Genomic DNA, 22,096 nt, shown 5'->3' on the forward strand with positions numbered 1-22,096 from the left:
GTTACTTTCATAATTATTCAAAAGAAAAAAGACTTGGTAAAGCCATGTCTAAAAGTTATAAAAAAAAGTCTCTTGGCCTTCTATGTTATTTATAGGCCTTAAAGACAAATATTTATACTATTTTTTTTTAATTAATTATAAATAAAATAAATTCCATTTCCTTTAATTCCAATTCACTTTCTGTTTTGTACGACCAATTAACTTCAAAGTCAAACTCATTCATTAAAAGGAGGCCAATTTCTAAATTCTGAATCTTTAATTTAAGATGCAATGATTTCCTCATTTTGCTCTGAAACAACTATATCTCTGACATCATTTAGGCTGCACAGGGTATTCAAAAATTAATAAAAAAAAAAAAAAAGCATTTGGTTTGGCTCTATTATGGTATTTAACATCTCCTTTTAAAAATCCACTCAACTCCCAGTGAATGAAATCTAGTTCATTTTTGTCTGAATATCTTGTTTCAATCGAAAATGTCATATTATAAAGAAAATAACACTGAATTTAATGCATACTTATTGACCTCTAAGATAGATGTTGGGGGACATGATTATTACAACTCTGGAGTCAAATGTAATATTCTCTCTGTTGGTAAAAGTATACAAAAGTTTGTCAAAAGCACAATGGTACATCATAATAGATGATTGGAGGATTATAACTGTCATAAATACAGATCACTGATATATAAATAACAAATGATTACTGCGGATTGGAGATGAGTCCTTAAATTAACTCTTACAAAAAATGAACAAATATAAAACAAAGTATATTTACAGACCAACATTACCCCCGAATGCAGACGGGGCCTGACGAACAGTTCAGCCCAGTGCCGGTCCTTATTGTTACAGACACACCTCCAAAGCCAAAATCTGGTTAGTTGCAAAGATCTTTGTTTTAAAAACCTGTGATTTGAGGTTTTGAGGTCTTCAGTCCAGGAAGTGAGGAAGAGTTGGAGTTGGAGAAGAGCAGGAGATGCTGAAGTTGACCATGTTGTCATCCAACTTCTAGTTCTTACTAGGTTGTCTTCTCTGCATTTGGATTGGTATACAAGTCTGGAGAAACGCATATCCTTCCACTCCTTTTCTGAATTTTTATCAGTGCTGTACCAATGACGACTATACTGGGCTATACATGTCAGTCCTCATAAACATGAATGTGTGATTATAAATAAGTGCTGAAGTGAATTATGAGTACATTCAAGCAATTTAGACTCAATCGGGTTTGGTAAACGGGTGAGGTCCTGGGGTGAACCTCAGTCTATGGGTCGGATCATCATACGGACTGATCTGAGTGAGTAGAACCCGCCTCCATACTCCGCCCAGAAGATCCCATCCTGGAACTTGCTGCGGTACACACCGCCAGAGTACCACACACCGTTCAGATTCGTTTGACCACACGCGTTGTACCACCAGCCCCCTTTGTGGAAATGAGCGCAGTTGCCTGGCATAGAAGAAGATGGAGAAGAGAATGCAGTGAGTTGGAATGATAGAACACTTTAGAAGCTTTTGATCTTGTTGGAACCAATTTGAAATAGATGACTAAGTTTTAAGACTAGTCTTAAGCTTTTTAATCAACCAGAAAGAGGTTTAAACAGGACCTCTGAACGAACCAAACAGTTCTGTATTTTACCCAACCCTTATAGCTATGGACAGTTTGCCATTTTCTTCAGCAATTGCCCTGCTTTAAGTGTCTGTTAGCATCTAACCTGTAAAGGCGTCTTTATCCCGGTCAAGCGTTGTGAAGGGTTTTCCATTGTGGCTTGTGAGGGAGTCTCCGGCATTGCCCTGGTAGGTGCCCAGTCTCAGCCTGAAGGCCTCACTCTCAGACTCCAGATGGAAGCTGCTGTACTCTGCGTACACTTTCTTTCCAACCCAGTCCTCCAGCTCCACCAGCAATTTGTAGTCCCCCTGCTTGGCTAGATTATAGATGTTCTCCAAGCCCAGCCAGTGTTCTCCATCTATGTTCCCAAAGCCTTTCTGTGTGGGAGAAGGAGGGAGGGAACGAGAGAAACCGTAATAGAGACAGAGTATGTGACCGAGAAGTTTGATCTTCTCTCCAATGGAAATAGTTCATTTAAGTCTTGAGTGTGTTTAGTGGATTTATATGCTTTCTCCAACTGTGTGCAGTTATTCTAGCTGTTTTCATTTCATTTGTGTCACTGAGCAGGATTTGAGGTATATTTCTGTTGTAGGCCTTCAACTCTGGAGTTACAATTCACTCATCTGGCAAGTGAATACACTTAACTTTGACTAAATCGGTGAAGTCACACTCCCAGGACGGACTTTGCAGGGAACATGAGAACTACTTTATAAAGTCATAACTGGATTTTTCCACTGATTTCAGCAGTGTACAGGGGGGAAATGGTCATTTTCGGTCCATTGCTCTTGGAAAAGGATTGAATTATGTGCTTTGTTTCTACAAGCCTCTTATATATCAGTTATAGTTATTTGGTTTCATAGACTAAAGGGGAAATGTCCAGCCCTAATGCTGAAGAAAACGTTTTGTGAAATTAATAGGTTGGATTTTTTTAAGCATATCTTTGTATTATCTAGTATGGTGGCATACAGTAGTAAGAGCATGCAATACTATAACTTCTAATTTATGGTCTATTGCCATGCACTAATATTTTCAATCCTCTCGCTAATATTGAATAAACCAATAATAATTTTCATGTTACTTTGGTAAAGAAAAACACAATTAAACAATCTCAATTTAAACAAATTTTAAAATAATACATACTACAGGTGAATTCAGGTGTCAAAAAAGGGTCAGTTGACAAAGGTGAAGGATGTCATTCTGTTTGCCCTAAAAGTCTGTGGTGTTACTTGACCTGAAAAGTCTTGAGAACCACTGACCTACAGTAAATCACTAAGCCTTACTGGGAATCTCATCACACATTCCATCTATCTTACTAATTCACTTACACGCTCGCACGACAGGGATGTGGGGCAGTTATGTAAATGCAGACATTGTGGCTGTCTTCCTATTTCCCTGTTTCTTATCAGAAGTTTACAGTTACTGAATTTGGATAAACAGTCAGGAAAGAGATGACTTCACTGCTAATTGATTGCCGTAGTTTTGTATGTCCGTTAGTCTGCAGCATACTCTTGCCAGTGTGTTGTGGGCTTTTACCTTATAGTTCTCCCAGTTCCTGAAGAAGTTTGCAGAGCCATCTTTCCTTCGCTGAAAAACAGTCCAGCCTCCATTGTCTAATTTATGTTCGCACCAGGCCTGAATCAGTCTATCACTGCCCTCTGCCTTCAACAGATACATCCCACTGGTGATGTGTCCCGCCTGCCGCACCTGGAAACAGTCTCTGAAAGGGCCTGAGGAAGACAGGGAGAAAAGAAAACTGGGGTTCTCATTCAGTATATCATATCTGGACCAATGCAGTGACATTGATAATGACAGTTTGCATTCACAATGTGACTAGCACATAAATTAGTTCAAGTTCTCTTGTACATTTGCGTAATTTTGTGCAGAAATGGGTTGTATTTACTGTGTATCTGATTAAACTTGTGCAGCTCAAGCGGGTCGATTGGAATATTTGAAACTATTGATCTTTTTATATTTTTCTTAAAAAAATGCTTGTACTTTAATATTTTGGACTTTCTGTCATATTGTCATCAGTAGTATTAACTATGATTAAAATATTTTAATCATTTAATTCTATGAGAATAAGTCCACATCACAGCTATAATGATAATGTCATGGAGGAACAATAACATTGGACTTTCAGAAGCTTTTCCAGCTAATGACCAGTGATAGCCATTTAACAATGAATAGCTCATTATAACAACCTTATCATCTGTTGTTGTGTATGTCCCTTTAGGTGTCATTATACTTAACGTTCTTATTGGAACAGGCCTACCTGGTTTCATTGTGGTTCGAACCAGCAGTTTTTTGTTTTTTGAACACATAATATAGAGGTCTCGGATCAGTTTAGAGAATTTTCCTGACCATAGAGAGACACTATTGTCTTAACTGAAAGCTCTTCACGCAGGGTCTTCTGCCCAGAGTACAAGAGATCTCCCAGCACTCCAGATTTGGCTGAAAGATTAATACCCAGGTCTGTCCTGATGAAGTTACCATGCCCAGACAGCAGCTCAGGCCTTGTGCGAGTCCCTCTTCCTTTGGTTATTTTCCGCTCATTTTTCTTTTTCCTCTTTACTTTGAGCTTAAGCTAAAATCATTATCAGTCATATAGGGGTGAGCCAGAGATGTAGAGACGAAGAAAGAGAGATTCCCTTCTGCCAAAGGCCCTTTTGGGCGGTATGGTTGGTGTGTTGTATAAGAGGAGTTTTCCTGTGTTGAGAGGAAGTTCTTCAGTAGCTCTAGCTGTGCTGAAACAGCTGCGTTAACCACCCAGGTCCCAGTGTGGCCCTGACCGCCTGTGCATGAATGACAGCCATTGAGCTCATACAGATAGGCATTGTGCCGGGCGGTTTCGAGCGGCAGACATCGGCAGAGTGGGCTTTTTCTCTGCTTCGATCCAGGAGGACCCTCAAACAGAACTGCATCTTAGAGTCATCCAAGACTACTCTCTGAGCAGCTTCTGTTTTTTCAGTAATGATACATCTTCATTGACCAAAAAAATAAAAAATTGTACTGTACAACCCCAGAGGTTATAAGAATGTTTTGATTTGGTCAGCTGCGGTTGTAATTCTCCATGTCCTGGGCGAAGTGGGCTACACTGAGCTGTCATTAGTGGTCAGTTGCGAGACAATCGGACCCTATTGAGTTGCCTTGACTGCATGAGAGGCTGGACTCTGGAGCTATTTGCTTCAATGTTTAAGTCTTGGGTTGAGACTGAAGATCTGCTGGATAAGCAGTGGAGATTGTTTATTATGAAGTGTGTGTATGTGAGAGAGAAAGGGAATTGGAGAAAGCTACCAATGGAGGTTGTGTTTGGAGAGGTTGGTGGTTGTGATATTTATACACCTACTCAAAGCTTTATCACTAAAGGCTGTAGTCCAAAACCACCATCTGACACTCACACATGTACATTATTTGGCCTGCCAGGTGTGGGGTCTTACAAAGTGTAAGTGCTTCTCCTGACAAAGTCAAAATTGGAAAATTGTTTACCATTGTTTTCATGGAGTTAGAGTAATGTGATGAGTCATTTTTCATTTTTAAAGACATTAGCTATTCAAAAACCAAGTGAGCTGCGAGTCATTAGCTTAGAAACATTCTACTGCCAGTAGAAATTAGTTGAGAGTTTGAAATGAGTTTAAAAAACCATTTCACATCAGTCATTTATGAGGTTCTGTGACCTTAGAATTCTATACAGCCCTTTGTAGGCTGTATAAAGCCAGGTAGCTCACTAAGTTTTGGAACAAGACTGCGACGCTTGTGCCTTTGTAACTTTGTCACATAATAAACATGGTTCAACTCTCCCTGAAATTACAAAATTTATGACTTTAAGTAATAAACTCACACATTTCATTTCCAATACACACACACATCATTCCCCTTCTGTATTTCATATGTAGTCCAGTGTGTGTGCTGTAAAGTTGTGTTTTATGGTATTGCCTTTTACTGACAGTTACATGCCTGTAAAACAGGAATGTGGTCTTGAAAGTGACTGCTTGAATGTGCACCTGAATACAGAAACTGAATTTATTTCATTGTCTGTCAATTTCAACAACTGCTTGCCCCATTTTTCTAACGAATGTTTTGCCAGAACACATTATCGTGGAAACTGCTTTCAAGTTAAAATTTCTTGTCAGAGGCAGTGTCACTATCCTGCTTGTGTATGAGAGGAGGAAAATGTTTTTGCAGGTTAAGTGCTTGAAGAGGGCATCTTGTAGATTTTGTTGCATATTCTTGTTTTTATGTGTAGCGTCACTACTTACTGGGCAGAAACATTTTGATGCATTTATGAAGAAGACAAACAGAAGCTCAGTTTAAGCTTAGACTGACAGTTCATCCACTTCACTCTTCTCTGACCCTCTTTAATCTGCTTCAGATTTTTCCGGGAGTATTGTGTGGGTGCATGTTTTCACGTGTGCACTCAGGAATCCATGAGCTCATATTTTGTTTTCATGGGCTGCCAGAGAGGATTGTGCAGGAGCGGAATGGAGGATTCCGAGATTTGTCTCAGTAACTTTTGGCATTAAAACACTGTGCAGTCTGTTCTCGGCTGTGTGTTCATGCTTTAGAAGGATAAGGCTAAGTGTCACTTTTACAGGAAACACGTAGTGCCACCAGGGGAAATGCAACACCTTCAGTAGCACTGCAGATGTACAGTGTTCCATTTGTTATTTTAGTTTTCAGAAGTGCCTCCTTTGCGGCCGTTATACACCCTTGATGGAAACTTTTGCAGAGCCCACAGTGATACTGGCCCCACAAAAGTCTGCTGTTTAACAATCTATGAGGCATTATGTCACCAAGATCTGGACTAAGTGAATGGGAAGTGAGATCTGAACAAGACATGAGCCGTTAAATTTGCGCATGACACACAAGTTACTTTCCTACACATACAGTTGGGCAAAAAAGTATTTAGTCAGCCACCAATTGTGCAAGTTCTCCCACTTAAAAAGATGAGAGAGGCCTGTAATTTTCATCATAGGTACAGTTCAACTATGAGAGACAGAATGGGGGGAAAGAATCCAGGAAATCACATTGTAGGATTTTTAATGAATTAATTGGTAAATTCCTCGGTAAAATAAGTATTTGGTCACCTACAAACAAGCAAGATTTCTGGCTCTCACAGACCTGTAACTTCTTCTTTAAGAGGCTCCTCTCCTCTCAATCTGGGGCTCCATGCAAGATCTCACCCCGTGGGGTCAAAATGATCATAAGAACGGTGATTAAAAATCCCAGAACCACACGGGGGGACCTACTGAATAACCTGCAGAGAGCTGGGACCAAAGTAACAAAGGCTACCATCAGTAACACACTACGCCGCCAGGGACTCAAATCCTGCAGTGCCGGACGTGTCCCCCTGCTTAAGCCAGTACATGTCCGGGCCTGTCTGAAGTTTGCTAGAGAGCATTTGGATGATCCAGAAGAGGATTGGGAGAATGTCATATTCTCCCAGGATTGGGAGAATGTCATACAACTGGTCCCTTATGGACCAGTCGTCCTGGTCAATAAGGGACTAGGACGACTGATCCGTGTAAAGGAAAGAATGAATGGGGCCATGTATCGTGAGATTTTGAGTGAAAACCTCCTTCCATCAGCAAGGGCATTGAAGATGAAATGTGGCTGGGTCTTTCAGCATGACAATGATCCCAAACACACCGCCCGGGCAACGAAGGAGTGGCTTCGTAAGAAGCATTTCAAGGTCCTGGAGTGGCCTAGCCAGTCTCCAGATCTCAACCCCATAGAAAATCTTTGGAGGGAGTTGAAAGTCCATGTTGCCCAGCGACAGCCCCAAAACATCACTGCTCTAGAGGAGATCTGCATGGAGGAATGGGCCAAAATACCAGCAACAGTGTGTGAAAACCTTGTGAAGACTTACAGAAAACGTTTGACCTCTGCCATTGCCAACAAAGGGTATATAACAAAGTATTGAGATGAACTTTTGTTATTGACCAAATACTTATTTTCCACCATAATTTGCAAATAAATTCTTTAAAAATCAGACAATGTGATTTCCTGGATTCTTTCCCCCCATTCTGTCTCTCACAGTTGAAGTGTACCTTCATGATGAAAATTACAGGCCTCTCTCATCTTTTTAAGTGGGAGAACTTGCACAATTGGTGGCTGACTAAATACTTTTTTGCCCAACTGTATTGGAGCATGTATAGTAACTGCTGGGTTGTCACTACTACATTTTTTTTGTTGCCTGGTAGCATAGCTCTCTATCCCACATCTCCCCTGAAAGCATTGTAACTCCACTAAGACTGTTAATCCATAGAAGCTGTCAATGTCAAAATGTCTCATTTCTGTTCATGTGGAATTTCTGTGATAAGATTGTGAAAATCGACACACAAAACCTACACTTGTCAAGTTCTTCTACAACTCATTAATCCCCTTGACCCTGGTCACTTACCATCTGAGGTAAGGGTTCCCTGTGCGGGTGGTGGGATTCCCAGTGGGTCGGGTGTTGGGGCATCCATTCGTGATCCTCTAGGAAAGGCTCTGTTGTTGTGATCTCTCTGAATCTCATTGGTGAAGCGATTATTATTTGCTGGAATGCTCTCTGGCACCACCTGGACCAGCGGCGGAACTGCGGGCAGATCTTGACGCCCATATCCACGAAGACAACGATCCTCCAGGGCGGCGATGAGCACAGATTGGTTGTTAACTGTGGCAGCAAGGCCTGCGAAACGTACCTCCAGCTCTTTGTAACGGGAGGCCAGTCGGAGCATCTCCGTGGTGACGTTCAGCACACGGTTCTCCAGTTGTGCCAGTTCCAGGGAGTTGTCCCTCTTGCGGATAATTTCATGAAGCAACTGCATGTAGAGCTGTGTCACTCGGGAATTCATGTTACGAGACTCTTTGCGCAGAAGCTTCATCTCATTTACTAAGTTCCCGTCCACATCAGCCACTAGTTGTAGCATCTCAATCTCTCGCCGCTGCTTGGATAGGACCTCCCGGACATCAGCAATGTCCATACGTGTCACCCGGTCTTTGTCTGGCTCGGGCCCGGTGGTAGAGGCGCAGATCGGACCTGTGATCCTCTGCTGGGGCACCAGGAAAGTGTAGGAGCACTTCTTGGAGTCATCGGCAGGTGCTCGTCTTTGTCGAGATTGCGTGAGTGCATATCCTGAGTGGCTCTTGCCAAACAAGCAGATGAAGAGGCAGAGCATGATGCCCATGCACCATGTTATGCCTCTCATGGTTGCTTCTGTTATCACCTCACCTACTTTTTGTTAGTTTCTTTCTTCTGTTTACCCTTCACTTTCTCCACCTCCACAAACTGGTAAATCCAATGCTTCACCTATAAAGAGAAAAAAAAGCAGCTGTCAATCAGCAGTCATGTACATCATCAGCTTCATTATGTTTGTCTTATGCAAGCTATGTTTAGTTTTACTTTTGTAGACACCACTTTGTAAGTGATTTAATGAATATAAACTCTCAGAAGGGCCATTTAGAAGTCAACCAGAGCCACGGAATGAATTAACCTCAACAAGAATTTCCTGTTTACTAAGCCAAAGGGGCTGTGACAAAGAATCCACATTGCTGGCAACTGCAAATGAGAACTGAAAAATAGTGAAAGAAGGAAAAAGAATGGGCTTTATTTTGCCAAGCATGTTCTAGTGTGGACTCCTCAACAGACCTTTACCCAGCAGTTCATGTGGCAGAGTGGATGACCACAAGGGCTGTCATTGGGCCAGACAAGACCAGAATAGTGTCTTGTTTCCTTCAGTGTTTTAAAGGGGTCATCGGATGCCCATTTTCCACGAGTTGATATGATTCTTTAGGGTGTTAATGAAAAGTCTATAACACTCTGGTTAAAAGACCTTTTTTACCCCGTCAAAATGAGCTCTGTTTTTAGCAAGCCATATTAGCCATATCTAGTCCATGTTCCTTTAAATGCTAATGAGCTCTGCTGACCCCGCCCCTCTCTTCCGTGGGGTGACGAGCAGTACTGTATACTTTAGCCGCAAAACTGGCTAACTGGCACATTATTAGGAAAGGAGATTTACAAAGATTCGTTAAAAAAAAACTTAAACTCACTACTTCTGTAGATGAAGCTGGATCACAAATGATTCATGCAAACATAGACAAACATTAGGCAGATCGGGATCGGCGCATTCCCTTCAAAACAGAAGTAACGTTAATTCTCTGCATCTTCAGCGGCTCAGATGTCGGGAGTTAATGATGACTGCTATGCTCATTATTACATCCAACAACAACAACACCTCAATCGCTTAATCGGAGACATCTTATCGCCCCCTGCACAAGAGTCAACACAATGGCGGACAGCTCTCAGCTCACTCAGGGTGAGTCTAAGGTAAGACTGTACAGGCCTATACAGAACTACGTAATTCTGATAGGAACCTCAGAACAGCCTGATTTAAGTAAAGGGATTTTAAAATAGGGATTTAAAAAAAAAAAAAGCACTTGGTGGATTTTTGTCATTATAGAATGGATGCGTACACACTTCCAACACACATTTATGTTCAAACAACTTGTAAAGTGAATTTTGTATCCAATGACCCCTTTAATGGAATTCTGCCATAAAGTATTAGCAGTTCAACGTGGTGTACAACCTTTACCCTTGCTGTTCTCACAGACACCCTGCTGTGCTATTCAGTCTCGTCTCAGACACTTAAATCAAACGCACATTGGATGCTTCATATTCTCCACTAACACATGCCCATATCCAGATGCTTTACATCCTCTGCTAACAGTTTGTAACTCCTCTGATGTCATCACCATGGCATTTTATACACACATCCATCTTTAGCATGGACTATAACCATTCTCCAACCCTTGTACCTCCTGCTCTGTAATTTACTGCCCCCTTCACTGCCTTTCCAGGGTTCATGGGATCAAATTCCTAGGTGCTCTAACATCCTGCTGTGTATCCCACTCTACAGGGTGCAGTATTTAACAATCTTCCACTCTGAGTACCCCAGCATGTCTTCAGTATTTGGCTTAGCAGCAGCACTCTCCGGAAGCTGCGTTAGGCTCCTCTAATCCCAGTATCACCTTTCCATCCATGCTGAGCTCTGCTTTTCATCAATACCTTGATGTGCTCTCTCAGGTTCCCCTCCCTGTTTATACAGACACATTTTTCAGTCAGCAATTCTGCCATCTGTGCCGCGAGACCAAAGATGTGTCTGCAGATCCAGTACAGTTGTACTTACACAAATATAGTGTATAACAAAGGTGAAACTGTCTCTCCGCGTCACACCATATTGCCTCTATAAGAACAGTTCCTTTATATTATAACTTCCTATTGGTTTGCTTGAAGGTACTATTGTCTGATTCTAACCGGATGTAGTCAGTAACCTAAAGCTAACCTGAAATGCTTAGGGGTAGGTTTAAAAAACGACTGACTCTTTCTTTCAAGGCACAGCCTAATCGGGGCTGAATTAATCATACACAGTGGAGCAATTTGACACTGCAGGCTACAGACTTTGAGAAGTAAGCTGTGTGGAGTGAAGAGATTAGAAAGTGAGGAGTGTAAGACAAGGTTTTAAGGAAAATCTGGGCTATGGTGCTGAAAGTGGGTCACATACATAATCGTCCCTCTGGCTAGTCTGCCAAACAAGACACCTGGCCTTGAACCTGACTTCATGGGAAAAGAAGATATTGTGCAGCCCAGAAACATGGTGATTTGTCTTCATTTGTGTCTCCCTCTATTTTCATCACTTTCTCTCGCTCTCTCTTTCAGGGACCTGACTTACTCAACCTAATTATCTTTAGCTATCAACGGACACTAAGTCAACTGGATTCCCTCCTGTCATTTTTCACAATCGCACAGGAAAAACAATTAAAAATATTTTGGCTTTTGCGTAGCAATGGGCAGCTAACATATCCAGAACAGATGTGGGAATGTTGGTCCGCGCCAAAACAGAACGGTTCAGGACGCAGTGGTTCGGAATGCTAACCTGAGGGATTGAGAGGAAAACTCTTACCTTCTAATTTGCTTATTTTTCTCTCCCTCCCTTCAGCGATAAAATGGACGACTGCATTTGTCTCCATTACATAGTCTCTCATCCTTTCACCATCACTATTGAATAGTAATAGACAGCTAAGGTATGCGTTTGCTCATGGCTAAATACAAGATGAGAACTATTGTACCACAACTCATGAGAAACAAACTACTCTTCTTTAACAACATTTTGTGGTTCAAAATCCAGTTTTCAGTTCCTGTAGCTCAGCTGGTAGAGCGCTGCACTGCCAATGCCAAGGTCATGGGTTCGATTCCCAGGAAACACACAGTCTGTGTGTATTTTAAAGTGTATATTTGAAGATCACTTTGGATAAAGTAAGAGTCTGCCAAATTAATACATGTAAAATTAACATTTTGACAGTTGTTATAACAATTTCCAGTATCATTGGTTTGCTTCTCTTCTCTGAGCTGTCAGAATTAACCCAAGGTCTCACACTCTTCACTGGCTCTCACACTGGAGTTGTCAGTAGCTGGGGCAATCAGTTAGCTAGCAAGCTTAGGTTAATATAACTAGTTTTTAATTGTGCCTTTTGCCAACTTTGGTCTTGATTTGGCTTAGGCCTAGTACCACCACTGCTCTATGGTGACCCCAGAGGCTCCCTATCCTTTCCCCACCCATCTGAGTCATACATCTCCACACACTATACAATCCTCCCACTGTTCCCGTGATTCATTTCATCATCCTCTGTAGCTTCGATGTGCTGTATGGACAGCTGTGACCCTCTACTGTTCCAGCCAATTGGCTCTTCGTGTGATGTTAGTAGCCATAATTCACAGAGCTTCCTCTAGACTGTTCTGATACCCTTGGGTTCCTTGGGTGTTTTTACGAAGTCAGGATCACTGTTATGATGTCACCGGCCAGTGTAGCACATGAACATTAAATCCACTTTCTTGTTTTCATTGGGTTTGACTATGCTAACATCAGTCATGGTGGCTGTAAAAGGCTAAATCCTAGCAGAATTTAGAAGCTGTCCAATGAACATCATCTATTTAAAAATGCGAGGCGCAGAAGTTATCAGTGGAAAGATCTTGGTATGCTTTAAAAGTTTAACAACTTATAACTTAACATGCAATCTTTAAAATAGTTCTCATGTGCAAGACACTGAAAAAGAAGCAAGACCTCACACAACAGGCAACATTGTCAGCTCATTTTTACATAGTTAAAAAGCAAAATCAAAACACGTTCTTTCGTCCAGCTGTGCTGGTTGTATTTCTTTGGAAATATGTACTAGATTGATGTCTCTGACATTGCAACAAGTCTTACAACTTTTTCAGCATCTCACACCATCAGTGCCTAGTTTAAGATGATGAGTCAAGTTGAAAGATGTTGAACTTTTAAAAATACACTGCCAGTCAAATGTTTTTTTGGCGACACTTTATTTTAGGGTCTCTTAACTAGTTGCTAATCAGCATGCATATTAATAGAACATTAGCCATTTATTAGTAATTAAGCATATATTAATGCCTTATTCTACATGACCTTATTCTACATCCTTAATCCTACCCAATACCTAAACTTAACAACTACCTTACTAACTATTAATAAGCAGCAAATTAGGAGTTTATCGTAGGTAATAGTTAAGTGTTCCCTATTCTAAAATGTTAGATTTTGTTTTTTAAATAGAAGTCCTGTATGTTCACCAAGGCTGCATTTAGTTGATGAAAAATACAGTAAAACAGTAATATTGTGAAAGTTATTACAATTTAAAATAAAAAAAACTATTTTGAAATGTAATTATTTCAGTGTTGGCAAAGCTGAATTTTCAGCATTTCAGTGTCACATGACTATAATTGGTGCTAATTGTAATAATTTTTACTGTATTTTTCATCAAATAAAGCAGCCTAAGAGAGCTGAAGAGACTTTTTAAAAAATGAAAGAAAGAAAAGAAAAATGACAAACTTTTTACCAGACTTTTGACACTTCGGTTCCATTGTGCTCCTAATGCCTTTAGACCACAATAACACATACTGTGTAAACAACCCTATAGAATATCATTATGGAAACTGCTGAACAAACAAAACTCAGATAACAAGGTACCAAGGTTCATTTTATAGTTGATCAAAGTAATCCTCAGTACTGTTTTTGTCTTCTGTTATCCATCTTGAAAATACCCAGAAGAAGGGTATTTGCCTGGACACATTTGTTTTAGTAATAAAGTCTCACTTATTCCATATTTTTACAGAGTGCTGCCAAAATCCTTTATTCCTCAAGAGTATTATTGAGAAGCTCAGTTTAGAGAGAAGGATAGCTACTGAGATTTGTTTATACTTGTGTCTTGGAAGCCAGCTTGGCCAATTCTCTCTCTCACTCTCTTTTTATTGATCCATCTTTGTAATTTATACGTGATCACTTATCTCATCTAATGTACTTAATGTCTTAACAGTAAGTGTCATTTGTAGTTCCAGTATGTAGACCTGAAGAGTCCAGCATGGCCCCTTCTTGTCTGGCCTTTTTAACAACACACCATAGAATTAATGCTGACATCAGCATCTGTTCTCTTGCATTTATGGCTTTGCCTTTATAAGAACCTTCTGAATATGCATGTGGTTGATGAAAAGACTCTTTAAGAGCCAAGCTATTCATGGTCAATTCATCTAATCATCCAGTCAGTCAATTAAAGTTACTTGGTGGATAATTTCACAATGGCAAACGCTGCTCTCTGGCTGGGTTGCTTTTGTGGGCCACCAGGAACTGTTTTTCCTTGGCTGTTCTGGGGTTGGATCTGAGCCCAAGTCATTAGCTCATTGCCTCACTCTTCGCTTAGCACCCAACTCTTCATTTCAGCCTGTGGTGTCTGGCATGACATTATTGTGACTTCCTCTGAAGTGAGAGAGTTTGTGCTCTTGTTTTTGCAGGATTCATGGCCAAGTGTCTTTGATTTCAGCCTTTAACTTGCTTTTTTTAAAGGATTTGGTCAGCTGTTTCATGTCAAACTTTGATTGGGCAGTTGAGAGCCGTTTAAGCGCTTAACTAGAAACCAGCGGGTAATATAAGGTGTTTTTTCAAGGGTGTTTGCACTCTTGTTGAGAAAGCTTTGCAAGAAAAATATGGGACTTTATGGTCCCATATCAAAGTTTATTAGTCAGAAAGCGGAGTGTCAGTTTGAGCAGTTTTATGAAAGAAAAGGTTATTGCTGGAAAGTTTAGACAAGGATATGTAGCGGCTAAAAACGCCGTTCTCCTTGGGGATTGACGAGGCGGCAGGGAAAGACTTAAAGCGAGAAGTGCTTGTAAAGATTTTTATTTTATTTGTAAATCAAATAAAATCCCAAGACAAACTAAATGGTTTTAAAATAAAGCATGTTGTGACTGATTTTACCTAAATCTGTAATCATGTTCCAGGTCTACTTCCTGTTTATGCAAGACGACCAATTTGAAGTTTATATGATTAGTCACTGAATTACGAAAGAAATCAGATCTGAGCCTAGTCAACCCAACAACTACCTCCATAAAATTTTAAGAGATGAGTCTCCAAGATGTTACATTTAAACACTGCAATTACATTGGCAGCATAATTGGTCCACAAGAAGCCCCGACTCTGACCAAGCAGTTGTGATAGTGTAAAGAGGACTCATAAAAGTCAATCTAAGTAAACAGACAACTCCAATCCTACCTGGCACATCCCATCAGTAATTGCTGCAGCTTTACTACATACATTTACACACACACACAAAAATCGGTTATTTGATCTAAAACTATAGTGAAAGGTAGTTATATGGAATTTGTTTTCTTGAAAGAGAATGTATTTCCCATTTTAATATCGGATTCCACATCTGGCTGTCAGACTTTTCCAAGATGATGGCTGTAAACACATAGACACACTTCAGAAATATTCCATAATGAGAGAGAAAAAAGAGGAACAACATGAGAAAATGGGCAGAAGGGAACAGCAGTTAGGAGGGACAAATGGGGGACCGTAGTGAATTTGTTAGGTTGCGGAGGCAGAACAGCTGGAATCAGAAGCTTCGAGAATAAACCGTCTGAAGAGAATTCTCGTTCTGCTGTTGTTCTTGAAATTTCTGCTATTGGAACAACATGAGAAAAATATGACTGCACAAACAGCAGCTTTCTGTTATTATCTTGAGTCTGTACAAGAAATGCGTCACACACGGACCCCGGTTTCCAGCATGGTATTAATTTGTAGCGTCGCTCAACATTTTGAGATCAGAAAACCAGGAACAATTGACACACTCTTATTCAATCAGGTGGAAGTGCTGACAAAATCTGAAACATGGAAGAAGAGCATAAGAGTAAGGTAGGAGGAAAAAGAGGTCATAGGAGATTGGAAAACATGCCCCAAGTTGCGTTTGTAACTCCATCCTTCCATCCCAGGGAAATTAATGTTGGCAGAATGGAGACCAACGGGGCATGATGTAATAAATTTATGAAGTGAGATTTGGGCATGTGGGAAATTTAATTGATTTTGGAGCCCACAGCTAAAGAAAAGAGAGAGCAGGAAAAAGCAGCAGTTTTGTCCTAGAGAATGCAGCTTTTCAATGAACGTGGTTTGGAAGGCTCAGGCCTCGGTCCTCATCGCCACCCACAAGCCCTTTTTAAAGCCTCTCAGAAGCTTTATTCCTCTCAAAAATTGCTAAAAATGCGGGAACATGCACGTCATGAAAGACAGAGCAGAACTTTTTCTCCAGTTTGCTTGTGTAAAGCTAAATCAGCCGTGAGGGATGATCACACTGACAGCATTGACAAAGCAACTATAAAGTCAATCACTCAAAGTAAGGGATGGTGATTTGAGATGATATGAGCATCAGAGACGACTTGCAATGGAGCAAAGTGGTGCAGAGTCAGTGGCAGATAAGAATATTCATATAAAGAAAATAAATAAGCTCAGTTTAAAACATGGTCAAAGTTCCTCAGAAATGCACTCGTATTTGCTTTACCATTTTCAAGAAAATTTGACTGAAATGTAATGTGGTGTAACCAGCAAAAAGTAAAGTAACAAATCCTTAAACCTTAAATGCATTTAAGTTTACACACATTAATAAAAAACTATATTTTTAAAAGGTAAAAAGTTTACAAATAAGGAATTGCGAATTTTTAAATACCATTGATTTTTGTGAGTTGTACCACATGACATTTTACTATCCTGTACTAACCTTGTCTTATCATTAAAAGGTCAGAAAATGTAATGGTTTAAAATACTTACTGACCTTTTTTCTGCATGTTGGTTGCACCACATGACTTTCATCAAAATGTATTTTAATTTTGATGACACTTAGGCCACGTACACACTGCAGTTAAATTCGGTTGTCAGTGCACCTTTTACTCCTTAATCGTGTTCTGTACACACATAATTCACTAAAATACGCAAGTGACAATCGCATTCCACAACTGCATTAACTCATGAAAAATACAGGTAGTGACAACCGCATTTACAGAAATTCTACGCAGTGTGTACGGAACTGAACTGAACAACTAGTTAATGACGTATTTGAACATGCATCGGTGTCTTCGTCTGTGTGTGAGATGCAAGAAAACAGTGAAAGAAGTCTTAACTTAGCACGGGGCTGCACTCATGAGCCCTGCGGTAACGTGTCAGTGTTGCCAGGTCTTCATAGAAAAAAAAACAACAACGAACAAGGACAAGCAGAAAAAATACAAACACCCAAATGCTTTGTTTTATAACACCAAAAAAATCTCATACCCACAACAGATCACTTTATTAACTTCATAAAGTGCCTATCTTTATAAGATAAGACCAAACAACATGCCTAAAAACGCTTGTAAATATGAGGACATGGCAACACTGCAAGACAGCGCTCTCTAAAGCAGCCTTCCGTGCCTAAACACAACGCTGCACGTCTATCGCTGGTAGTTTAGTTAAAATAGATGGACAAAAAGAGTCTTTAGTCAAAAACGGCTAAACTTTTACTCACTCCTGCAAGACGACAGAATGTTTCTATGGTTACAAATGTGGGAGTGAGTGCTGTTCTGTACACACATGGAACGATAATTTACGGGACTCACTCCTGAAACTTGTAGTGTGTACGTGGCCTTAGTAGAACACAGCAGTCAAATAGCATTACTAGCAACCAACAGTAAGACTGTGACCTTCAACAAGCATACAATCAATCACACACTCCGGAAACCCTGTTTCTTTATCTCTTCTTTCCAGCAAATCTGTTGGAATTCTGTGCGTGCAAGTAAGCCCACATATTACCAAAGAAACAGTGGCAGATGCTAGAAAATCATCATTACCTGTTCCAGCCTGAAGAGAGAATTACTGCAGCTGAAAAGATTAATGAGTGCTTTTTCCTGCAAAGCTTTATGGGAGCTTTATGGGAAGGCGAACGAAAATTCACTTCCCAAATCTCTAAATCGCTTTCTCTTATTTAGCTTGGAATTTTTATAGAGCTCTGTTTCAGTGAATAAGATGACGGCAATTGCAGATGAACTTGTAGGTCAGTCTGGGCTTCGATATCAAGAGAACGTCATTTTTGGAGAACTTGTCAGAGAGAAGATTGTGGCTTCAGACAACAGAAAAAAGAAGGAAGCCTGAAATCCTGAAACCGTGTGTGTATCTGCAAAAGGCCAGAAGTCATCTCCACATGTTTCTAATTATCTTAGAGGCACTGATGAGAACAAGCAATGCTTGTATTTTTCTGTTTTAACCTGTTGAAAGAAAGACAATAAACAGAGCTCACTTCGAAAGAGAAGCAAGTTTGGCTCTTATCTGTGTTATGTGCAAGGCTGTATTGAAATTCCACTCTGCATTAACTTTATCCCAGATGACATTCAAACTTGTTTTATAGACAATTTTTTAGATGTGCTGTCTATTATTGGATACTTTTTAAAGAACTTTTAAAAATTAAGTTCAGGGATTCTTCAATTGGCATTGCTGGAATGTTTGCACACTGTAATATTTCCTTCATGAAATGCAAATCTAGTTGTAGAATCAGTTACCAAAGGTTCTGCTGCCAGAAGTTATTTGAAAAAATACTTGAGAATTCATGTGTTGTATTTTCCATTCAATGATTTTAAATGAATGATCTGACAGCCACAAATATGTATCTGGATATGTTTATAGAAGCTCATGACACACGAACATTGCAGATGAAATTCATCACCAGTACCCACAGGAACAGACCGTTGAATATGAACAATGCTAGCCTTAAAAGGCCCTTATTTACTCAGCATCACATTGGACTGCTACGTCTTCAATTCAGATACACTATATTGCCAAAAGTATTGGGTCACCCCCTTCTAATGAACAGGTTTGACTACTTTAGTAATTTCCATGAGTACAAATCTTAATGTTTAAGCATATAATAATATTCTAGGGAATTGTGTGCTTCTAATTTTATAGCAACAGTTTGGACAGAACCCTTTTCTATTCTAACATGACAGTGCCTCTGTGTATAAGGCAAGGTTCAAAAATAAATGATTGATTCAGTCGGTGTGGAAGAACTTAACTGGTCTGCAGAAAGCCAAGTCCTGATCCCAGCTGAACACCTCTGGTGTGACTTTAAATGCAGACCTTGAGCCAAAAACTCATGACCAAACACCAATGACATGTATATGGGTACAGTCATTTTAGACACTTTCAAAACTGATGCAACAGAGATGGAAATTATGTTTTTAAATACGTAAATTATGCTTACATCTTTGTTGCCACAGTTTTGTTAGTGCCTTCTTCTGTTCTAAAGAAGGGGGTGTCCCAATACGTTTGTCCATATAGTGTATGTACAAATCATTGGTGTTTGGTGATGAGTTTTCGGCTCAAGGTCTGCATTTAAAGTCACACCAGAGGTGTTCAGCTGGGATCAGGACTTGGCTTTCTGCAGACCAGTCAAGTTCTTCCACACCGACTGAATCAATCATTTATTTTTGAACCTTGCCTTATACACAGAGGCACTGTCATGTTAGAATAGAAAAGGCTTCTGTCCAAACTGTTGCGATAAAATTAGAAGCACACAATTCCCTAGAATATCATTATATATGCTTTAACATTAAGATTTGTACTAAATGAGTAAAGTAGTCAAACCTGTTCATTAGAAGGGGGTGACCCAATACTTTTGGCAATATAGTGTATTTCATGCACTTTCCAAAATCAGTGTCTTTCTAAAAGTTTACTAAATGTTCCTTGTACAGTGTTTCAATTTTGGAAGAGGCAGGTATTAATGCAATGAGTGTGAAAGACAAAAAGACTGAGTCGTACTGGAAATTTAAGACGTTTCACATGTGCTACAGGTGAACTATGTGCCAACACTTCAGCACGGAATGTTCTCTGAAGAGTAATGACATGGAAATTCGTCCAGGAGCAGCTTATTTTTCTATGAACGGATTTTAGTGAGCTTTATGACTCTCGGAGGAAACACATTTTTCTAACCATTTCTGGGCATTTATTTCGGCTTTATTGACAACATTTGCTTTTGCTCAATTTGCATCTACTGGTGCTGTTCATGTGTGTCCGACAGCAGCAGGGCACTGTGGGTAATGGTGCTACAACACACACTAGGTTTGTGATCAGCCTTCTGTCAAATCAGAGAAGTGTGTGTGTGCGCACAACGTGAGAACGTAGACGTTTCTACATGAGGAAGTGGTTAACGTAAAACAACCTTCTGTCTTGGAAGGTTTTTTTTTTTTTTCTTTAAAACCATTTTTTTATGAATAGAGTCCCTTATCCCCTACAGAACGGTAGACGCTCAGTGGACCAGATTCCCAAGAGCTTCAGCCAGAGAAACCATGAGGAGCACCAGGCAACCAAGAAACATCTACAACATTCTACAATAGAATCTACAAACCACAGTCCTCAAAATAAGACAAAATCCAGCTTTCGTAGTACAAGAAAAGCCACAAGACACAACCCACAGAGTGGCCCACACTGTTTTAGAAAGCATATTGGAAATCTCTGTGAGAGTATCGGGCTCCGAAAGTGCTGAGAGAGCAGCTCTTAACCAAGCAAACAAACACACCCATCCAGATGCATTTGCCCCCTTCTGCATGACCTTGAAGTGGACCAGAAAACACCCATCTCTTTTAGTGAAAAGCTAACAAACAGATTCTCTGCCTTTGATGTTTGTCCTACTTCCCTGCATTGTGAAGAAACACGGAAGTAATCCAATGCAAACTCTCAGAATGACCCTTGACCAGACCGCTTGGCCCACCCGTACCCGAGGAATTTGTTCAGAAAAACAAAAACAGAGAGGTGAACGTACAGGTAGTGGCATGTGCCAAACAAAGATGAAGGAGAACTTCCAGCTGCTGACAGATTGAGGGATAAAGAGTGAAATATCAGAGAAATGTCATAAAGAAAAATCACAACAAGTGAGTGAAGAACTTTTACCCAGGTGTCTTCTGACCTTTGTTTTCGGTTGGGGTCCACCGGTCCTTAGCGTCTTCCGTGATTCCTTATTCTCCCAGTGGCTCTCTAGAAGTCCTTAAAGCTGCACACATCTCTTGTATCCCAGGATTTTAAGGCCTCCTCCTCCTCCTCAAAGCTCCTGTGGTATCAGATCCCCAGTGTCCAGGACCTTGCTCAGCCCAGTAGCGAGCTCCTGTCCAAGGGTTTACGGGATCTGGGGCAGTGGCATGGCTCTGGAAGCCTTCAGCTGTTTTCTGGAGACTGAGGAACTTTCGGACAGCAACTCTAGTTTTTCACGAAGGTTGAGGGAGGGAGGGGTGGATGGAGGGAATTAGGACCTGTTTTTTTTTTCTCTCTCTCTTCCTTTTCTCCTTTTTGGAGGGAAGGGCCTAACCCCTCCTCTGATGTAACCGGTGCTGAAATAGAGACAGAATAACTCGACCCCTTCTAAAATTTCACCTCCCATCAAATCTCTCATTCTTCAGGGAAGGAGGAGGAGGGGACGGCAAGCGGGGGAGAGGGATCTCTCTGAACTCAAGGAGAATAGGCTTGCGGTCTATGTGGAGACAGAGAGGACTGCTTTCGCTTAGAGCCCAGCAGCACGGTACTCCACCGTTCCTTCCTGTGGTCTCGCTAAACGCACATGCTTTCAGCAGTCCTGAGAGGACGCCACAAGTTGAATAGATAATGATCTTCCCACGCATGTCTTTAAGATGTTTGTTTAAAATGGAAGAAGGAAACTGAGGATCATTTGGACATAGTGTGGAGCATATGTTTGAACAATCTGCCCAGTGACACCAGAATGCCCTTCCCTTGTTTTCTTATGTAAATTCATTGTGTTGTTCTAAAGTGCTGTTTGGTTGCAGTCACAAATGTTTGTGTGTTTGGCTCTCATCTGATCTTTAGAAAGCTGGAGATCCTTATAGGGATAGTTCACTCATCTGTGACTGTCTGACTGACTGACTTCTGTGGAAGTCAAAGGAAAAAAAAATGTATCCACACATTGAAAGTCAATGGGGTCCAGTGTTTGTTTGTTTGGACCCCATTAACTTTCATTGTATGGTCAAGAACAGTTGAAATGTTCTTTTAAAAAACTTTTGGAACAACATAATTGTGAGTAAATGACGACACCGTTTGTGTCTTTGGGTGAACTATCCCTTTAAGTACATTAAGGTTTCTTAGTGTTAGTTTTCCGTAGC

At 40.5% G+C, this 22,096-nt stretch overlaps 2 protein-coding genes across 6 annotated transcripts in view; one reads left to right on the top strand and one right to left on the bottom strand.

Annotated features, from left to right (window-relative positions):
• The window catches only part of LOC306844128 (ras-specific guanine nucleotide-releasing factor RalGPS2-like), a 113,430-nt gene that overhangs the window by 68,405 nt on the left and 22,929 nt on the right, over positions 1–22,096 (top strand). The gene's annotated exons all lie outside the window — the stretch shown is intronic.
• On the bottom strand, positions 138–21,184 carry LOC306844130 (angiopoietin-related protein 1-like). Of its 2 annotated transcripts, none has more exons than XM_079376060.1 (5): positions 20,880–21,184; positions 8,000–8,890; positions 3,133–3,326; positions 1,706–1,976; positions 138–1,440 (listed from the first exon to the last, which is right to left on the bottom strand). In XM_079376060.1, exons 2-5 carry the CDS (start codon positions 8,787–8,789, stop codon positions 1,253–1,255), a joined length of 1,443 nt encoding a protein of 480 aa, XP_079232186.1. In that variant the 5' UTR covers positions 8,790–8,890; positions 20,880–21,184; the 3' UTR covers positions 138–1,252. The 2 variants fall into 2 exon arrangements, with proteins under 2 accessions (XP_079232186.1, XP_079232185.1); XM_079376059.1 differs by having other exon boundaries at positions 20,896–21,160.

The sequence above is a fragment of the Barbus barbus genome (assembly GCF_936440315.1).
Source record: "Barbus barbus genome assembly, chromosome: 24".
NCBI lineage: Eukaryota > Metazoa > Chordata > Actinopteri > Cypriniformes > Cyprinidae > Barbus > Barbus barbus.